This window comes from Scyliorhinus torazame, chromosome 12 (assembly GCF_047496885.1).
Source record: "Scyliorhinus torazame isolate Kashiwa2021f chromosome 12, sScyTor2.1, whole genome shotgun sequence".
Lineage (NCBI taxonomy): Eukaryota > Metazoa > Chordata > Chondrichthyes > Carcharhiniformes > Scyliorhinidae > Scyliorhinus > Scyliorhinus torazame.
In genome coordinates this window covers 153950355-153968532 of record NC_092718.1, presented here as the reverse complement: position 1 = coordinate 153968532, position 18178 = coordinate 153950355, and the positions used below count along the sequence as shown (strand labels likewise).

The 18178-nt window shown below is 51.7% G+C and overlaps 1 protein-coding gene across 1 annotated transcript in view; it reads left to right on the top strand.

Moving 5' to 3' along the window:
- The window catches only part of LOC140387109 (scavenger receptor cysteine-rich domain-containing group B protein-like), a 113464-nt gene that overhangs the window by 38541 nt on the left and 56745 nt on the right, over positions 1-18178 (top strand). The window contains exons 4-5 of the mRNA XM_072470119.1: positions 10926-11231; positions 14111-14176. Of these exons, the coding sequence (XP_072326220.1) occupies positions 10926-11231; positions 14111-14176 (372 nt within the window). The remainder of the gene's footprint in view (positions 1-10925; positions 11232-14110; positions 14177-18178) is intronic.

Below are 18178 nucleotides of genomic sequence, written 5' to 3'. Positions count from 1 at the left end.
TCTCCTGGTGGGGGCCTCTTTTACTCCACGCCGGCCCCTGTAGATCTCCGCCATGTTGCGTCGGGGCCGGCACGGAGAAGGAAGCCACCGCGCATGAGCAAATCCACGGTGGCTGCAGTGAGCATGCGCAGACCTGCGGCGTCTGTTTGGCACCGGTATCAGCAGCTGGAGCTGCGTGAGTCGCTCCAGTGCCGCGCTGGCCCTCTGTAGGATGCAGGATCGCTGCTCCTGGGGGCCTATTGATGGCATCAACACTTAGCCTCAGGATCAGAGAATCCCGCCCCACTTACTTGGTAAAAACTGAAGCATAGGGCAGTATTCTCCCATGATCTCATCAGCAGGATCAATGGCGAGGGACGGGGGAAGAATTCGGCAGGAGTCCAAAACCTGGTTTCACTTCAGCCTAAATTTCCCACGGGACCGTCCGTTAGTGCCAACCATGGTGGATCAGGAAACATGCTGGAGAACGGCGTGAAACTGATTTGTACTCCGCTGGGATGCAGATGATGGCTGGCCAGAAACTCCCCCCCACCCCCTCCCCCACCCCACCCACTCCTAATTCTCTGTGATGCCAGCGGGAAAACACGCCGGACCGGAACGCATCTGGAACAACGTAGTGTGCAGAAGTCGGGACTCGCGTGGACAATGCCTGGGGCTGCCTCCGGAATTCTGGAAGGAAGACCCCACTGACAATGGACCCCAGAACACACAGCAGTGAGTGGGGGGAGCATCTTCAGATTCAGTATCATCAAGGAGGTCTATTTCCCAGCCTCATGGTGTTCCTGGAGATCCATCTGCTTTGTCTGGTGATTCATCTTCTTTCTTCAATGGTGGGTCAGTGATGGGCATCTTTTCAACATGGCACCAAGATATTGTGGCAGCACCCGTGGGTTCATGTGCGCCCCACCACGGAATACGGCGCTAAACTCCTGGGTGCATAATTAATGAGGTCAGGATCAGAAGTTCCGGCGGGGATTTCCATCCGTCTCCGCAGCGGGAAACAATCCCTGTCACCACCACAGGACTTAGTCCCAGGTGGGAGAATTCCGCCCAGAGTAATTATTTAATATATCTGGGGCGAAATTCTCCGTAATCGGCGCGACGTACGCCGACAGGCGCCAAAAACGGCGCAAATCAGTCCGGCATCGCGCCGCCCCAAAGATGCGGAATCCTCTGCATCTTGAGGGGCCGAGCCCTAATCTTGAGGGGCTAGGCCCGCGCCGGACTGATTTCCGCCCCGCCAGCTGGCGGGAAAGGCCTTTGGTGCCCCGCCAGCTGGCGTGAAACTGACATTGCCGGGCGGCGCATGCGCGGGAGCGTTAGCGGCCGCTGACGGCATTCCCGTGCATGCACAGTGGAGGGAGTCTCTTCCGCCTCCGCCATGGTGGAGACCGTGGCGAAGGCGGAAGGAAAAGAGTGCCCCCACGGCACAGGCCCGCCCGCGGATCGTTGGGCCCCGATCGCGGGCCAGGCCACCGTGGGGGCACCCCCCGGGGCCAGATCGCCCCCCCCAGGACCCCGGAGCCCGCCCGCGCCGCCTTGTCTCGCCGGTAAGGTAGGTGGTTTAATCTACGCCGGCGGGACAGGCATTTTAGCGGCGGGACTTCGGCCCATCAGGGCCGGAGAATCGGGGGGGGGGGCCCGCCAACCGGCGCGCGCGATTCCCGCCCCCGCCGAATATCCGGTGCCGGAGAATTCGGCAACCGGCGGGGGCGGGATTCATGCCAGCCCCCGGCGATTCTCCGGCGGGGTGTCGGAGAATCTCGCCCCTGCTGTTTCACTTTTGCTGCCTGTAATCTTATCTTCTTTGTCACTTAGTGACCCTATTCCCACCCGGCTTTCTTTTTTTAGTTAAGCACCTGGAGAACATTTTGCTGTTTTGTTTGTGTTCCGAGATAATTAGATTTTCTTGTTCCTCTTTTCCTTCAGAATGTTTTTTACTACTCTCCTAAGTGCTTGCTTTCCCATGCTTCCAACGTTCATTTATAGGCCTCTTCCCTTATTCTCAATGTTTACTTTGTTTCATAGCATCTCGACACCCCCAGAGGGTTGCCCACTTTGTGGTGGTCTGCTGTGTCCTCCACAACCTGGCACAGCTGCGGGGCAGCGTGCTGGACATGGAGGAGGAGGAACACGTGGTCACCTCCGAAGAGGAGGACGAGGTCAAGGAGGAATCGGACCAGGAGGGGCTGAAGGACAAGCCCGGGGGGGACTCACTGGAGGACAGGCAGCATCGGTGAGGGTTTGACAAGCCTCGAGGGCCAGGGAGGCCCTCATCCTCGCCCGCTTCCCATAGGACATTGCCTCGTCCGTCATCCCTCAGTGACTGGGACATGTTCTGCAGCATCTCGGCTATGCCCACCTGAGAATGGGAGACCTCCCCCAGCGACGGGTATGTACTCTGGGGGGCCACGGCAATGCCCAGCTGAGACTGAGACATGCCCCGTAATGCCTCATCAAGGTCCACCTGGTACTGGGTCATGTCCCCCAGCGACTGAGATACGCCTTGGACACCTCCACTCATGCTGCTGGCATCGTGCACCAGGCTCGCCACTACTGTTGCCACCCGAGTAGTTTTTGCCCCGGTGTCACGCATCGTTGGGCCCCAATTCTGCTTCGAATTAGTGCAAGAGGATCTTTTACACCTACCTGAGAAGTAGATGGTTTGGGTGTGCAGGTTCTGGTGTGGCATTTCAACCCTCAACCTTCAGACTCCAAGGTTAATGGAGCCACAACTGACACTGTTAAAGTCCGGATGTGGCAGAATTTCCATTTGGTAGGTTTGTTTCTTGGAGAAGAGTCAATTCCTGACATTCTCAGTGGGTGAGACTTCCTATTTGCTGTGAAATTAGAACATTACCCTTTAGATCGCAAAGGATTGGCTTTGATTACAATCAAAATGAAAATTGGATAGTTTTTCTAATGGTTGACCAATCTGCTGCTGTAATTCCACGTCCTGGGAGAGAAGTGGAAAATCTGCTCCTTCAACGAAAGGCAAATGTTAACATTGGACTGAATCAGGCAAGGGAACAAAATGGCTGTCCAATCCTGATTGTGTCAGCCTTGATCAGAATACCTGTGCAATATTTTTTTTAAAATATATATTTTATTAAAGTTTTCAAGCACAATTTTTCCCCCTTACAAATCAACAAAAACGGTAACATGATAACTGATATATAACATTGTTTGAATAATATAGTAAACTAATCAAATAACACGAAATAATGCTCCCCCACCCCCTCACCCCATCTAGAACACAAACAATTTACCCCCCCCTTCCCCCCCATCCCCCCAACCCTCCCCGCCCCTCCCCCCCTGGGCTGCTGCTGCTGGCTATCTATTTTCCCCCTAACGTTCCGCTAGATAGTCGAGGAACGGTTGCCACCGCCTGGTGAACCCTTGAGCCGATCCTCTCAGTGCAAACTTCATCCGCTCCAGTTTTATGAACCCTGCCATATCGTTTATCCAGGCCTCCACACCGGGGGGGGGTTTTGCTTCCTTCCACATGAGTAAAATCCTACGCCGGGCTACTAGGGACGCAAAGGCCACAATATCGGCCTCTTTCACCTCCTGCACTCCCGGCTCATCCGCTACCCCAAATATAGCTAACCCCCAGCTTGGCTTGACCCGGACCTTCACCACCTTCGAGATCACTCCCGCCACTCCCCTGCAATACCCCTCCAGTGCTGGAAACGACCAAAACATATGTGTATGGTTCGCCGGGCTTCCCCCGCACCTCCCGCATTTGTCCTCCACTCCGAAGAACCTGCTCAACCTCGCTCCCGTTATGTGTGCTCTATGTAGCACCTTAAATTGGACCAGGCTAAGCCTGGCACACGAGAAAGAGGAATTTACCCTACTTAGGGCATCAGCCCACAAACCCTCCTCAATCTCCTCCCCGAGCTCTTCTTCCCATTTTCCCTTCAGTTCTTCTACCAGCTCCTCCCCCTCTTCTATCATCTCCCAGTATATTTCGGACACTTTGCCCTCCCCGACCCACACCCCCGAAAGCACTCTATCCTGGATCCCTTGCGTCGGGAGCAGCGGAAATTCCCTCACCTATTGCCTCGTGAACGCTCTCACCTGCATATACCTAAAGATATTCCCCAGGGGCAGCTCATACTTTTCCTCTAGCGCTCCCAAGCTCGCAAACGTCCCATCTATAAATAAGTCTCCCACTCTCCTAATTCCTGCCCGGTGCCAGCTCTGGAACCCTCCATCCAACCTCCCTGGGGCAAACCTATGGTTGTTCCTGATCGGGGACCACACCGAGGCTCCCAACACACCCCTCTGTCGCCTCCATTGCCCCCAGATACTTAATGTTGCCGCCACCACTGGGTTCGTGGTAAACTTTTTCGAGGAGAGCGGCAGTGGCGCCGTCACCAGCGCTTTTAAGCTCGTTCTTTTGCAGGACGCCATCTCCAGCCTTTTCCACGCCGCCCCCTCTCCCTCTATCATCCACTTACGAATCATCTTACGTTGGCAGCCCAGTAGTAGTCGCCCAAATTCGGCAACGCCAGGCCCCCTCTGTCTCTGCTACGTTGCAGGAACCCCCTCCTTACCATCGGGGCCTTCCCTGCCCACACGAAGCTCATGATGCTCCTATCTATTTTTTTGAAAAAGGCCTTAGTGATCAATATAGGGAGACATTGGAACACAAATAGGAACCTCGGGAGGACCATCATCTTAATCGCCTGCACTCTGCCCACCAGTGACAGCCGCTGCATATCCCACCTTTTGAAATCCTCTTCCATTTGTTCCACCAGCCGAGTCAGATTGAGTCTGTGTAAGGTTCCCCAGCTCCTGGCTATCTGAATCCCCAGGTATCGGAAGTTTCTTTCCACTCTCCTTAGCGGCAGGCCATCTATCCCTCTACTCTGGTCCCCAGGGTGTATTACGAAAAGCTCACTCTTTCCCATGTTAAGCCGAGATCCCGAGAAATCTCCAAACTCCCTCAATATCTGCATGACCTCTGTCATCCCCCCACTGGATCCGCCACATACAGCAGTAGGTCATCCGCGTAGAGTGACACTCGGTGTTCCTCTCCCCCTCTAACCACCCCTCTCCATTTCCTGGAGTCTCTCAGCGCTATGGCCAGTGGTTCAGTTGCCAGCGCGAACAGTAATGGGGACAGCGGACATCCCTGTCTTGTTCCCCTATGTAGTCGAAAATACTCCGACCTTTGCAGATTTGTGACTACACTTGCCATTGGGGCCCCATAGAGGAGTTTAACCCAGCTGACAAACCACTCCCCGAACCCGAACCTCCTCAGCACCTCCCATAGATACTCCCACTCTACCCTATCAAATGCCTTCTCTGCATCCATTGCCACCACTATCTCTGCCTCCCCCTCTGCTGGGGGCATCATTATCACCCCCAATAGCTGTCGCATGTTGACATTCAATTGTCTCCCCTTTACGAACCCTGTCTGATCTTCGTGCACCACCCCCCGGGACACAATCCTCTATCCTCATTGCCAGCACTTTTGCCAGCAACTTGGCGTCCACATTTAGGAGTGAGATAGGCCTATAAGACCCGCATTGCAGCGGGTCTTTATCTCGCTTCAAGATTAGTGATATCGTCGCCGCCGACATTGTCGGGGGTAGGGTCCCCCCTTCTCTGGCCTCGTTAAAGGTTCTTACCAGCAGCGGGGCCAACAAGTCCACATATTTTCTATAAAATTCCACCGGGAACCCGTCAGGTCCCGGGGCCTTCCCTGCCTGCAAGTTCCCCAGCCCTTTGGTCACCTCGTCCACCCCAATTGGCGCCCCCAGGCCTTCCACCTCCTGCTCCTCTACCCTCGGGAACCTTAGTTGGTCCAGAAACTGCTGCATCCCCTCTTTTCCCTCCGGGGGTTGGGACCTATATAACCTCTCATAAAAGGTCTTAAACACCGCATTTATCTTCCCTGCTCTCCGCACCGTGCTTCCCGTTTCATCCCTAACTCCCCCTATTTCCCTCGCCGCTGTCCTCTTTCGAAGCTGGTGGGCCAACAGGTAACTCGCCTTTTCCCCATATTCATATCTCATCCCCTGTGCCTTCCTCCACTGTGCCTCTGCCCTCCCTGTGGTCAGCAGGTCGAACTCCACCTGGAGTCGTCGCCTCTCCCTGTATAGTCCTTCGTCCGGGGCCTCCGCATATTTTTTATCCACACTCAAAATCTCCCCCAGTAATCTTTCCCTTTCTTTGGCCTCTGTTTTCCCCTTGTGAGCCCTAATGGAGATCAACTCTCCCCTGACCACCGCCTTCAGCGTTTCCCATACTACCCCCACTTGGACCGCCCCATCATCGTTGGCCTCCAGGTACCTTTCGATACATCCCCGCACTCTTCCGCAGACTCCCCCATCCGCCAATAATCCCACATCCAGTCGCCAGAGTGGACGCTGCTCCCTCTCCTCTCCTAGTTCCAGATCCACCCAATGTGGGGCATGGTGTGAAACAGCGATGGCCGAGTACTCCGTTCCTTCCACCCTCGAAATCAGTGACCTTCCAGAAACGAAGAAATCTATCCAGGAGTATACCTTATGGACATGGGAGAAAAAGGAGAACTCTTTGGCCAGCGGCCTAGCAAATCTCCACGGATCCACTCCCCCCATTTGGTCCATAAACCCCCTAAGCACCTTGGCCACTGCCGGCCTTCTTCCGGTCCTGGATCTAGATCTATCTAACCCTGGGTCTAGCACGGTGTTAAAGTCTCCCCCCATTACCAGGTTTCCTACCTCCAGGACCGGGATGCGTCCCAGCATCCGCTTCATAAATCCCGCATCATCCCAGTTTGGGGCATATATGTTGACCAGCACGACCTCCATTCCCTGCAGTCTGCCACTCACAATCACACATCTGCCCCCGCTGTCCGCTACAATGTTCCTAGCCTTGAACGACACCCGTTTCCCCACCAATATGACCACCCCTCTATTCTTTGCGTCCAGCCCTGAGTGGAATACCTGTCCCACCCACCCTTTCCTTAACCTAACCTGGTCCGCCACCTTCCGATGCGTCTCTTGAAGCATGGCCATGTCTGCCTTCAGTCTCTTTAAGTGCGCGAGCACTAGGGCCCTCTTAATCGGCCCATTTAGGCCTCTCACGTTCCACGTGATCAGCCGGACTGGGGGGCTGCCCGCCCCCCTCCCCTGTCGACTAGCCATCACCCTCTCTGGGCCAGTCCCACGTCCCGGTTCCACGCACCCACCCGTCCCCCAGGCGGCGCATTCCCGCCCCGACCACCTTTTCTCTTACCAGCTCCCTTTCGATCTCCACAGCAGCAACCCAGTTGTCCCCCCCCCCACCCGCTAGATCCCCATCTAGCATGGTTACTCCACCCATATTGCTTCCGAAAGTCAGCTGACTTCAACTGACCCCGGCTTCTCCCGCTCTCTCCTTGACCCCCCCGTGTGAGGAACTCCCATCCTCCTTGCGCCTATTTTCCCGCCATCATCTCTCTGACGCGGGAAAAAGAAAAAGAAACCTCGTGCTCTCTCGAACCATCCCGCCCCTCATGGCGCAGCTCCCCCTACCGCCCCATTCCCATTCCCCATCCCCCGCCTGTGTCTCTTCTTCCCCCCCACCGGCGCCCACATTTCTCAGTGTCCCCCCCTCCCCAATTTACACCTCTATACATCAGCATTGTCGTTTCCCCTCCAACATCAGTCCCTCAGTTCTGATCCAGTTTCTCGTTTTTAATGAAGGTCCATGCTTCTTCCGCCGTTTCGAAATAGTAATGTCTATCCTGGTGCGTGACCCACAATCGCACCGGCTGCAACATCCTGAACTTCACTTTCTTCTTGTGCAGCACCTCCTTGGCTCGATTGAAACTCGCCCTCCTTCTCGCCACCTCCGCACTCCAATCCTGATACACTCGTATCACTGCATTCTCCCATCTACTACTTCGTACCTTCTTGGCCCATCGCAGAACCACCTCTCTGTCATTGAAGCGGTGAAATCGCACGATCATCACCCTAGGTGGTTCTCCAGCCTTTGGTCTCCTCGCAGGGACCCGGTGGGCCCCTTCCACTTCCAAGGGGCCCGAGGGGGCCTCAGCTCCCATTAGCGAGCGTAGCATCGTGCTCGCGTAAGCCCCGCCGTCAGCTCCTTCCACTCCCTCGGGGATACCCAGGATCCTGAGGTTCTTTCTCCGTGATCTGTTTTCCAGGACTTCAATCCTTTCGATGCACTTCTCATGGAGCGCCTCGTGCGTCTGCATTTTGACCGCTAGGCCCAGGATCTCGTCCTCGTTGTCCGTTACCTTCTGCTCCACCACACGGAGCTCTATCTCCTGGGCCTTTTTTGTCTCTTTAAGCCCCTTGATTGCCTGTAGCATCGGGGCCTGCACCTCCTTTTTTAACAGCTCCACACACCGTCTTAGAAACTCATCCTGGTCCGGTCCCCATGTTGGCTGGGCTCCCTCCGCCGCCATCTTGCTCCTTTCTTCCTTCTGCCGCTGCCCTCAAGGATTCTTCGAGATCTGGCCACCGCCGACGATATTTTTCTTTTCCGCTGGGGGGGACTCCCTGTTGCCTCACCCCACACCGGGTTTCGCCCGAAAAAATTTCCCGTTGGGGCTCTTAAAAGAGCCCGAAGGTCCGTTTGAGCTGGAGCCGCCGAAACGTGCGGCTTAGCTGGTCATCGCCGCAACAGGAAGTCACCTGTGCAATATTTTTAATGACAGTATTTACAATTGCTGTGATTTTGCATCCTTTTTCACCGTGAGCGCAAACTGGGTGAGATTTCACGAGAGTCAGAAACCGAGAATCTCGCCGGCTCTTCGCAGGCGATGTAACGAGGTTTCCACCCAGGAATGGGAGAAACCACATTTCAATAAATATTATTGAATTAGTGGCTCCCCGCCATATCATCCCCCACATTTGGAATTCATCACATTGCCGAAGTTTACAACTGCTTTTCAGAAATGGGAACCAAGGTGAATCTGCGGTGGGCGGTTCACAGGTAAGTATAGCCCCCAGAGGGAGGGGGACGTTCCCAGGTAGTACCCTGGCACTGGCCCCTGGGAATTGTGCGAGGGGGGGGCCCTCTGGCAAATACAATGGGGGGGGGGGGTTCCACTTGTGCGTGTGAGAGGAGGGGGGGTCCCCCGGTGTCTGTGGGGGAGGGATTCCTGTGGTTTCTGTCAGAGATTAGGGCGTCCTTTATTCCCAGGGTTTCCTTTCTCCAGCCCTGCCTCACCAGCATAGCATAGTGGGCCACACAAGCAGATTCTTTCTCCATAGAGTTCAGGATTATCTGGGGATAAAACCCGGCTGTGAGCCTGCGAGCTCCCTGTCAGATTTCCCGCCTCAGCCAGCACTCCGTGCAGGGAATGGAAAGTTCCGTCCAATATTTCTGAATCTGGTTTGTATCAAATGTTCCCGACAGATTAGTGAGTTTGAGATCAATTAGAGGACAGATTTGCTCCCAGGGCTATTTTAAGGCTCCCTTACCAACAAATCATTACTTGTGATCAGCACAATTTATGTTACTATTTTTGTCCACCAGTTCGGGGAGAAATGCATCATCTTTTTTAAGAAACTCCAGCAAATGGGTTAATATTCTGTTAAACCGTGGGCAGTGATTTGTTATGCTTTAGGTGTAACATAAGCGGTTTCCTTGTGGTGCACTTGACAAAGGAAGGTTCAGACGTGGAGATAACTTCAACACCTTTATTTAACTATTTACACTTCTATTACTCGGGTTCGACACTACTGCTAATCCTACTATAGCTACCCAGACTGACTAACCAGTTGCTGCAATCCACGTGGTGGGAGTGATATTGAATCAACCCTGTGTCTGTTCTCACTGACTGTCTCCACTGAAAAGAGGCAGATCATGTGTGTGGTGTCCTTTATATATGGGTTGGTGTAATGCCCTACTGTGGTTGTGTCACCTCTGTGTGTATCGTGAATGTCCATTGGTCGTGTCCTATCTAACTGATCTATTGGTTGAATGTGTGTGTGTGTGATGTCTTTGGTGCTCCCTCTAATGTCTAGCTAGCCTACATGCATTTACATTGATGCACATCACCACAGGCAGCACGGTGGTGCAGTGGTTAGCACTGCTGATTCACGGCGCTGAGGTCCTAGGTTCGATCCCGGCTCTGGGTCACTGTCCATGTGGAGTTTGCACATTCTCCTGTGTCTACCTGGGTCGCACCCCCACACCCCAAAGATGTGCAGGGTAGGTGGATCACCCTAAATTGCCCCCCTTAATTGGAAAAAAGAATAATTGGGTACTTTAAATTCATAATAAATAAATAAAAACAAAGTTTTCCCTTCACTTACCAACAAGATTTTTCTTTTCGTTCCCTCGACTCCAGGTCAATATTCATCCTACAACCAACATCACTGAAAGAGATTGGGGTTAATTCTCTGCTGGCAGGATTCTCTGCTCCGCTGACAGTGCATTCCCGCCCGTGGGTTTTCGGCGGAATGGCATTGCTACAATGGGACATCCCATTGGCCAGTGGCAGAAATAAGAATCCCTCTGCCAGCGACAGCTCACCGCCAAGGAACACTCGGCTGGGGAGGCAGAGAATTCACCCCATTATCTGGTTGTTACCACATTGTTGGTTGTCGGAGCTTGTTGTGAACAAATTAGCTGCCACATTTACAATACTGCTGCATACTTCAAAAGTGGTTCATTGGTTGTGAAACACATGCCGATGTCCTAAGCTTATGAAAGGCGGTACTTAACTGTGAAATAAAAACAGAAAGTGCTGGAAAAACCCAACAGGCTTGGCAGCATCTGTGGAGAGAGAAAAACAGAGTTAACGCTTTGAGTCCAAGATGACTCTTTCTTGAGCTATCTCTTCATTGTGCAACACGCTTAATGGATATGTGTATGGGGAAGGGAAACTGAAACGTTTGAGAAACGCTTGCTCCTCTTTTTTAAAGAAAATCAACAGTTTTCACAATGTTTTTGTATTCTGATCCCAGCAGTCCGCTTGGTGAACGGGCGGAATCCATGCCAAGGGCTTTTGGAAATCGTTTACAATGGAACTTGGGGGACAGTGTGTGACGATGACTGGGACATTGTCGACGCCAACGTGGTTTGCCACCAGCTCGGATGTGGGCGTGCCCTCTCGGTGGCAGGAAATTTGCCCTTTGGCAGAGGGACGGGTACAATCCTGCTGGACAATGTGGATTGCAAAGGGACAGAGTCTTCATTGAGCGAGTGTGGAAGCTTGGGCTGGGCCATCCACAACTGCAACCATTATGAGGATGTGGCGGTCATATGCAATGGTACACAATTTAGTTTTAATTTGAGACTTGAGCACTTGCTTGCACTGGTAATTCCCTCAACAATCTGGTCAATATAATTTATCCCAGCAGTAAACAGCGCCTGTGCCAAATTTTCAGCAGGGGTGAGTAAATTGACCCCCCCTCAATGTTGCAATCTTAACTTCCATTTTGACGGGCAATTCCATGTTTGCTCCGTTGTTCCTTTTCCTCTCCACGTTCCCACCCTGCCTCCCAAAATATGTGGCATGTTCTGGGGCACAAGGTAAAAGAAAGTGGAAAGCTGCATTGCCATAGTAGACACCTCCAAAGGCATTGCTGGTGTCGAAGATCCCATCTGAGTCAGGCTGGAACACGTGAATATAATGTCAAGTAAAGAAGCACAAATGGTTCTCCTGGCAGGAGGGTTGGTTACCAGCCTACCCATGTTTTAGATAATTGGCAAAAAAACAGAGGGGTAATGAGTATTTTATTTATGCAGCGAGTTGTTGTGACCTGAAAGGACAATAGAAACAGATCCAATAATAACTTTCAAAAGGGATTGGATAAATATTCAGTAGGGAATAACCTTGCAGTGGAAGTGAGGGAGTGGGGCGAATGGGATATCTTCTTCAAAGGTCCAGCACAGATATGATTGGCTGAATTATCTGCTGTGTTGAAAACCTTTAGGATGGAAATGAATAATGTCACAATACATCCAGCGCCATTTGTGGAGGTTTTGTCGAACGTCCAACTAATAGGAAGAACACCCAGGAAACTTGGCATTCGAGGTGACAAGCTGTGCTCAGCTTTCCTTCATAGCGTGGGAGGGCTGGAGGTCAGTCAGCAGCTGTGCCCTGGCAGTAAATCAGAGGCGGCTGGGCAGTTGCACAGTTGCAAGCCCGTTGGGCTCGCATAAACGTTTGACTTTGACTAGGGGCGGCACAGTGGCACAATGGTTAGCACTGCTGCCTCACAGCCCCAAGACCCGGAGTTCAATTCTGGCCTTGGGCAACTGTCTGCATGGAGTTTGCAATTTCTCCCCGTGTCTCTGGGGGTTCCCTCCGGGTGCTCCAGTTTTTTCTCAGAGTCCAAAGGATGTGCAGGTTAGGTGGATTTGCCAAGCTAAATTGCCTAAGGTCTCCAAAGACGGGCTGGGGTTATGGGGATAGGGCGGGGATGTGGGCCTAGGTAGGGTTCTCTTTGAGAGGGTTGGCGCAGGCTCGATGGGCTGAATGGCCTTCTTCTGCCCTAGAGGGATTCTATGATTCCCCTTCCCTGATTTTCTGTGACCACCCGTTTTGCATGCAGCATTCCGGTCCGACAATCATCCAGCCAAACAAGTTGAAAATTCAACTGCGTTCAATGGGAGCAGCTGTCTGACCTTTGCTGGCATGAGGGAAGAGTAGCTGTCCCTGTGGGTTCTCTCAACAGTTGGCCATCTGATCAGAATGATGGATGTACGTGATGCTGAAACTGGTTACTCTGGTAATGGGAGCAAGCTTATTAATCCTATCTGGAGTTATATGATGGGCTTGGCAGCTATATCAATGAGCCCATACCAATAACCGTGTTTTTATTCACTGTATTTCCTGTATTACACTCTAGTTTCTGATCACACATGGCAAAAAGATAGCCATGTATGTTATTTTCTAAGGTGTTCTGTTAGTCTCCTGCTGGAGTCACATTGCGAGCCTGGTTGGAATCACTATAGAATTGCAGGAACCAATGTCCCCAACTTTCTTTAAAGGCCTTGCGATCATACCTGGGGTAAAGTGATCCAGAATGGGCCGAAGATCAGGTAGGACCTAGTTCATGAGGCCAATCATCTGGACAGTCCAGCTTTTAGAGAGTCTGTCCACTGTCTGGAACTGGATGGCTTTATGACTGGTGTTTTGTGACTTAATACATGTACCTCAGTAAAGTACCAGCAGGGGCCTGGATTAGTTCATTCCCCCGTCTGCAGTCTCACAGTGACTGGGACATGGAAAATAGATCGCTTTTCACATTTTTTCCTGCCCTAGCCACCTTCAACTTGTCTTTTCAGCTGTAGTGAATCTCCATCCATAATGGCACCACCGTCCCATCCCCCCCTCCTCCCACATAGGGTCCAGTATTGGTGCCCTCCAGTGGCGGTCACTAATACTGTAATCGCCAGGCCTGAGATCTTTCAGCTGGCACTGGGAAGGGCAGAACCTCTGACTGTCCCCTCCCATTGGTGCCCTGATGTCAGGAAGGAGGCAGGCCCAGAAGGGTGACATCACCTGTCAGCATTCCCTAAAGGAAAAAGCAGTAAAATGGGAAAATAAGAATATTAATCTGAATTGCTTTTTCCTTCTGGGGTTCCTCGGACTCTGCACCTTTTCCTGCAAGGTCATGGCACAAATATCAAAGGAGTGGGCAGAAGTGGGAAACTCGAGTCGTTTCCAGGCCAGGGTAAATGCCTGGGAGACCCCTGAAGGTAGCAACAAGAAAACTTTGAACTTTATGAAAAGGGTCTGGTTTACAGGGGTATCTAATGAAGCCCAGAACACTTCCTCCCAGAACTAGTTATTTAAATGACCGCCACCCCAGGCACTCCCTCTGGGTCAGGAATGCCAGGCGCCAGTGGATTGCAACTCCTGCTCCACCACAGTCACTGCCAGACAGCCAGATTGTCGATCTTCCATCCCCCACGAGAGTCCGTCAAACAACAAGATGGGCACTGAGGGTAAATCAACTCCGTGTCAAAGCTTCACTTCACTGGATTAGCCGTGGAGATGTCCTGCGAAGCGTCTCTCAATCAAAGCATCTGAACTGTTGACCACACTGCCAGTGTTGTGGTCTGTAATGACCCTGCTATCATAGACTTTCTGTACTCATGCTCCATTTATGGCAATGTTAACTGATCTTTCTGCCTCTAGATTTCAGCTCCACACCAATCAACCCGATAAATATAAGCCAAGTATCTGCCTGGGAATACAAACAAGGTAATACTCGTAACAATAATTCCACCATCAACATGATGTTTATTACCTTGTGTAGTGATCTGGCTGCAAGATTACAATGCAATGAGATTGAGAACAGAGACTGCCGGTGTCCTTCGGAGTGAAAGTGCCGGCCAGGTTGGACATTAACAGCATCCAGAGCAAAGTGTAATTCTAGGCTCCAGAAATAAATCCGCTTCACATTCCATTATGAACTGCTGCAGTCCTGGTTATGAGTTGGCATCCTCATCCTCCAAGGTCAAGGGTCTTTGCATTGTGAGGTTGGAGCCGTGGAGGAGACACTAAAAATGCCAGATATCCTTGTCAGATGTCCTGCTAAGCGTCTCTCAGTGAAAGCATCTGAACTGTTGACCACACTGCCAGTGTTTTGGTCTGTAATGACCCTGCTGTCATAAGCTTTCTGTACTCATGCTCCATTTATGGCAATAGGGCAGATTTCTGACAATGCGTCATTATCCTGTGGCAGACTAACCAAACTCTGTGAGCCAATGTACTTGGAAAAGAATGAATGAAAAATAAAGTGGTTGACTTTATTATTAGTGGATTAGTATGTCTTTCACTGGGTCCCTGTGCTGAGTTACTAGTTACTATCAACGAGCAAAAGGGGGTGAAGAAATGGGCTTTTTCTTTCCGTGACTGTAGCTAGTAGAGATTTTCAGGTCACATGGGTGTGCATGTGAATGGAAATTTCCAGGCTGGAGAAGAGGAAAGGGGGCAAGGGAGATGGAAGAGGGAGGAGAGGACTGAATTTCCTGGTGAGTGTGCTTAACCATCCAGTGTCGGTTAGCTCAGTTGTCTGGACGGCTGGTTTGCGATGCGGAGCGATGCCAACAGCGTGGGTTCAATTCCCATACTGGCTGAGGTGATCCATGAAGGCCCCGCCCCGCCTTCTCATCCTTGCCCTCATCTGAGGCGCGGTGACCCTCAGGTTAAATCACCACCAGTCAGCTCTCTCTCAAAAGGGGAGAACAGCCTATGGTCCTCTGGGACTATGGTGACTTTCATTCACAAGTGAAAGCTGTATGGGTGTGGTTTTGGGCAACATGGTAGCACAGTGTTTAGCACAGTTGCTTCACAGCGCCAGGGTTCCAGGTTCGATTCCCGGCTTGGGTCACTGTCAGTGCGGAGTCTGCATGTTCTCCCCGTGTCTGCGTGGGTTTCCTCCGGGTGCTCCGTTTCCTCCCACAGTCCAAAGATTTGCAGGTTAGGTGGATTGGCCATGCTAAATTGCCTTTAGTGTCCAAAAATGGTTAGGTGGGATTACTGGTGTCATAATATGCACCCATGCACATCATGAGGTAAAAACAGGCAGTGACAGACACCCAGGTTAGCCAAACAACATACAGGAAAGAACACAACCAATCACCAGACAGAACACCAGACGGGGGCTTCCAACTATAAAACACACGAGGCACAGCACTCCGCCTCTTTCCACTGGTGACAACTGTAGTGACAGTCAGGGTGTATATATCAGTCAGCACCTTCTACACGTGGATCAGAGCAAGCCTGATCCAGTAAGTTAGAGTTAGTACACTTAGAGTAGTAGAGTGTCAACCCACAGACGGCTGTGTGCATTGTTACAGAAGTTCAATAAATCGTATTGAACCAGCACCTACGGTGGTGTATGCTTTACCGTTCATCTGCATCCTGTTGCAGTCCGTGTTACCCCACGGTGAATAACACGACATGATACCAGGTGTCTACTTCATCTAAGTAATTTACCTTGAATAATTCAGTGACGACCAGCATGTGCCTCCCAGCGGCATGGAAAAGATCCAGGCCCCTCCACAGCTCCGGATCTCCGGAAATCTCGGCGCCGACTGGCGGGTCTTCAAGCAGAAATTCAGTCTATACATTGAGGCCTCGGGCTTCGAGGATGCGTCCGATACCAGAAAAATCGCGCTGTTCCTATCGACTGCGGGGGACCAGGCCATCCAAATCTTCAATTAGCTCACTTTTGCTGACGGCGAGGACAAGACCAAGTTCCAGACCGTGTTAGCCAAATTCGACAGTCACTGTGAAGTCGAAACGAACGAGAGCTTTGAGCGCTGCATCTTCCAGCAACGCCTTCAGGGTAAACATGAGCCTTTCCAATCCTTTCTAACTCATCTCCGCATATTAGCGCAATCCTGCAACTAAGGTGACACCGCTGGTTCCCTCATCAGAGATCAGATCGTGTTTGGGGTCCACTTCGACCCCCTGCGGGAGCAGCTCCTAAAAATAAAAAACATGACCCTGCCAGTAGCCATCGAGACGTGTAAAGTCCATGAACAGGTGAAAAGTCGCGACTCCCGCCTTAAATCGGCAGAACAGGACCAACTTGCCTCCCACGAGGCAGAGAGTGTACAGGCCATCGCCCGGATGCGGTGCCTTAGCATCGATGAATGCGGCCATTTTGCACACTTTTCCCGGGGTCCCACGCATGCGCACCGCGGACGGGAGAACAAAGTGGCCGAAGACCACACTGCGCAGGTGCGAACAGCGGCTGACCACACTGCGCATGTGCGACGATGCATGGAGCGTGAAGACGTCAAGGTCATGACGTGCCCGAACTGTGGCACCGCTCACTTAAAGCGGCAATGCCCTGCAAGAAGCAGGCGATGTTTAAATTGTGGGAAGCCTGGCCATTATGCAGCCTTGTGCAGGTCTGCACCTCTGATCGTGGGCCAGCGATCCCAGTTCCAACGCAAACGAGTTCGAAGTGTGCAGCAAGGGCTGATAGATTCGGAACCTAGTAACACCATGGATCCAGAGTTCGACTGCTTGGAGTCCCCATATCGTGTGGGCATCATTACCACGTATGACAAGGCCTCCTCAAAGTCAGCAACATGCCTACCCATCCTCAATGTGGATTCTGCGGACAAATGGCGTGCTGTCGTACAAGTCAACCAATGCAGCATCCGGTTCAAGCTGGTCACTGGTGCTTCAGCCAATCTCATATCTCAAGCAGATCTTGCTCGCATCCAAAGGCAGCCAAAAATTCTTCCGCCGGCCTACCAGCTGCTTGATTATAATGGCAATGCCATTACTGCGTTAGGGTCTTGTCACCTGCATGTCTCCAACAAGGCCATCAAAGCCACACTACGATTCGAAATCGTCAAGCCTGACAAGGCTTCCCTGCTTGGTGCCCATGCATGCAAGCTACTCAATCTCATGCAGCGAGTACATGCCATGTCCTCTGCAAATATGAATCTTCAGGCTAACATTGACGAAATCCTGTCACTATACCCGGATGGTTCAGTGGGATGGGTACACTGCCGTACTGCTACAAAATCTTACTCAGGCCTGATGCCACACCTGTGATCCATGCACCACGCCGGGTGCCGGCTCCTCTGCAGGACCGTTTAAAGGCACAGCTGCAGGAGCTCCAAGACCAGGGAATAATATCGAAAGTAACGGAACCGACTGACTGGGTCAGTCCAACTATAAAACACACGAGGCATCAGCACTCCGCCCCTTTCCACTGGTGACTACTGTAGTGACAGTCAGGGTGTATATATCAGTCAGCACCTTCTACACGTGGATCAGAGCTAGCCTGGTCTAGTAAGTTAGAGTTAGTACACTTGGAGTAGTAGAGTGTCAACCCACAGCCAGCTGTGTACATTGTTGCAGAAGTTCAATAAATCGTATTGAACCAATGCCTACATTTGGTGTATGCTTTACCCTTCATCTGCATCCTGTTGCAGTCCGTGTTACCCCAGGGTGAATAACACGACAACTGGGTTGCGGGGATCAGGGGGAGGTGTGGGGCTTAAGTGGGGTGCTCATTCCAAAGGCCAGTGCAGACTCTATGGGCCGAATGGCCTTCTTCTGCACTGTAAATTCTATGATTCTATGATTCTATGTATGAATAAACACCGGGACCCATTGGTTCATACTGCAAAGAGGAACTAGTTCCCATTAGAGGTGAGAAAAGAGGAAAGATAAATCAACATTTCTGTTTGTTAAAATATTTCTGTTCCTCTAGTTTTTGAATTGAAATGT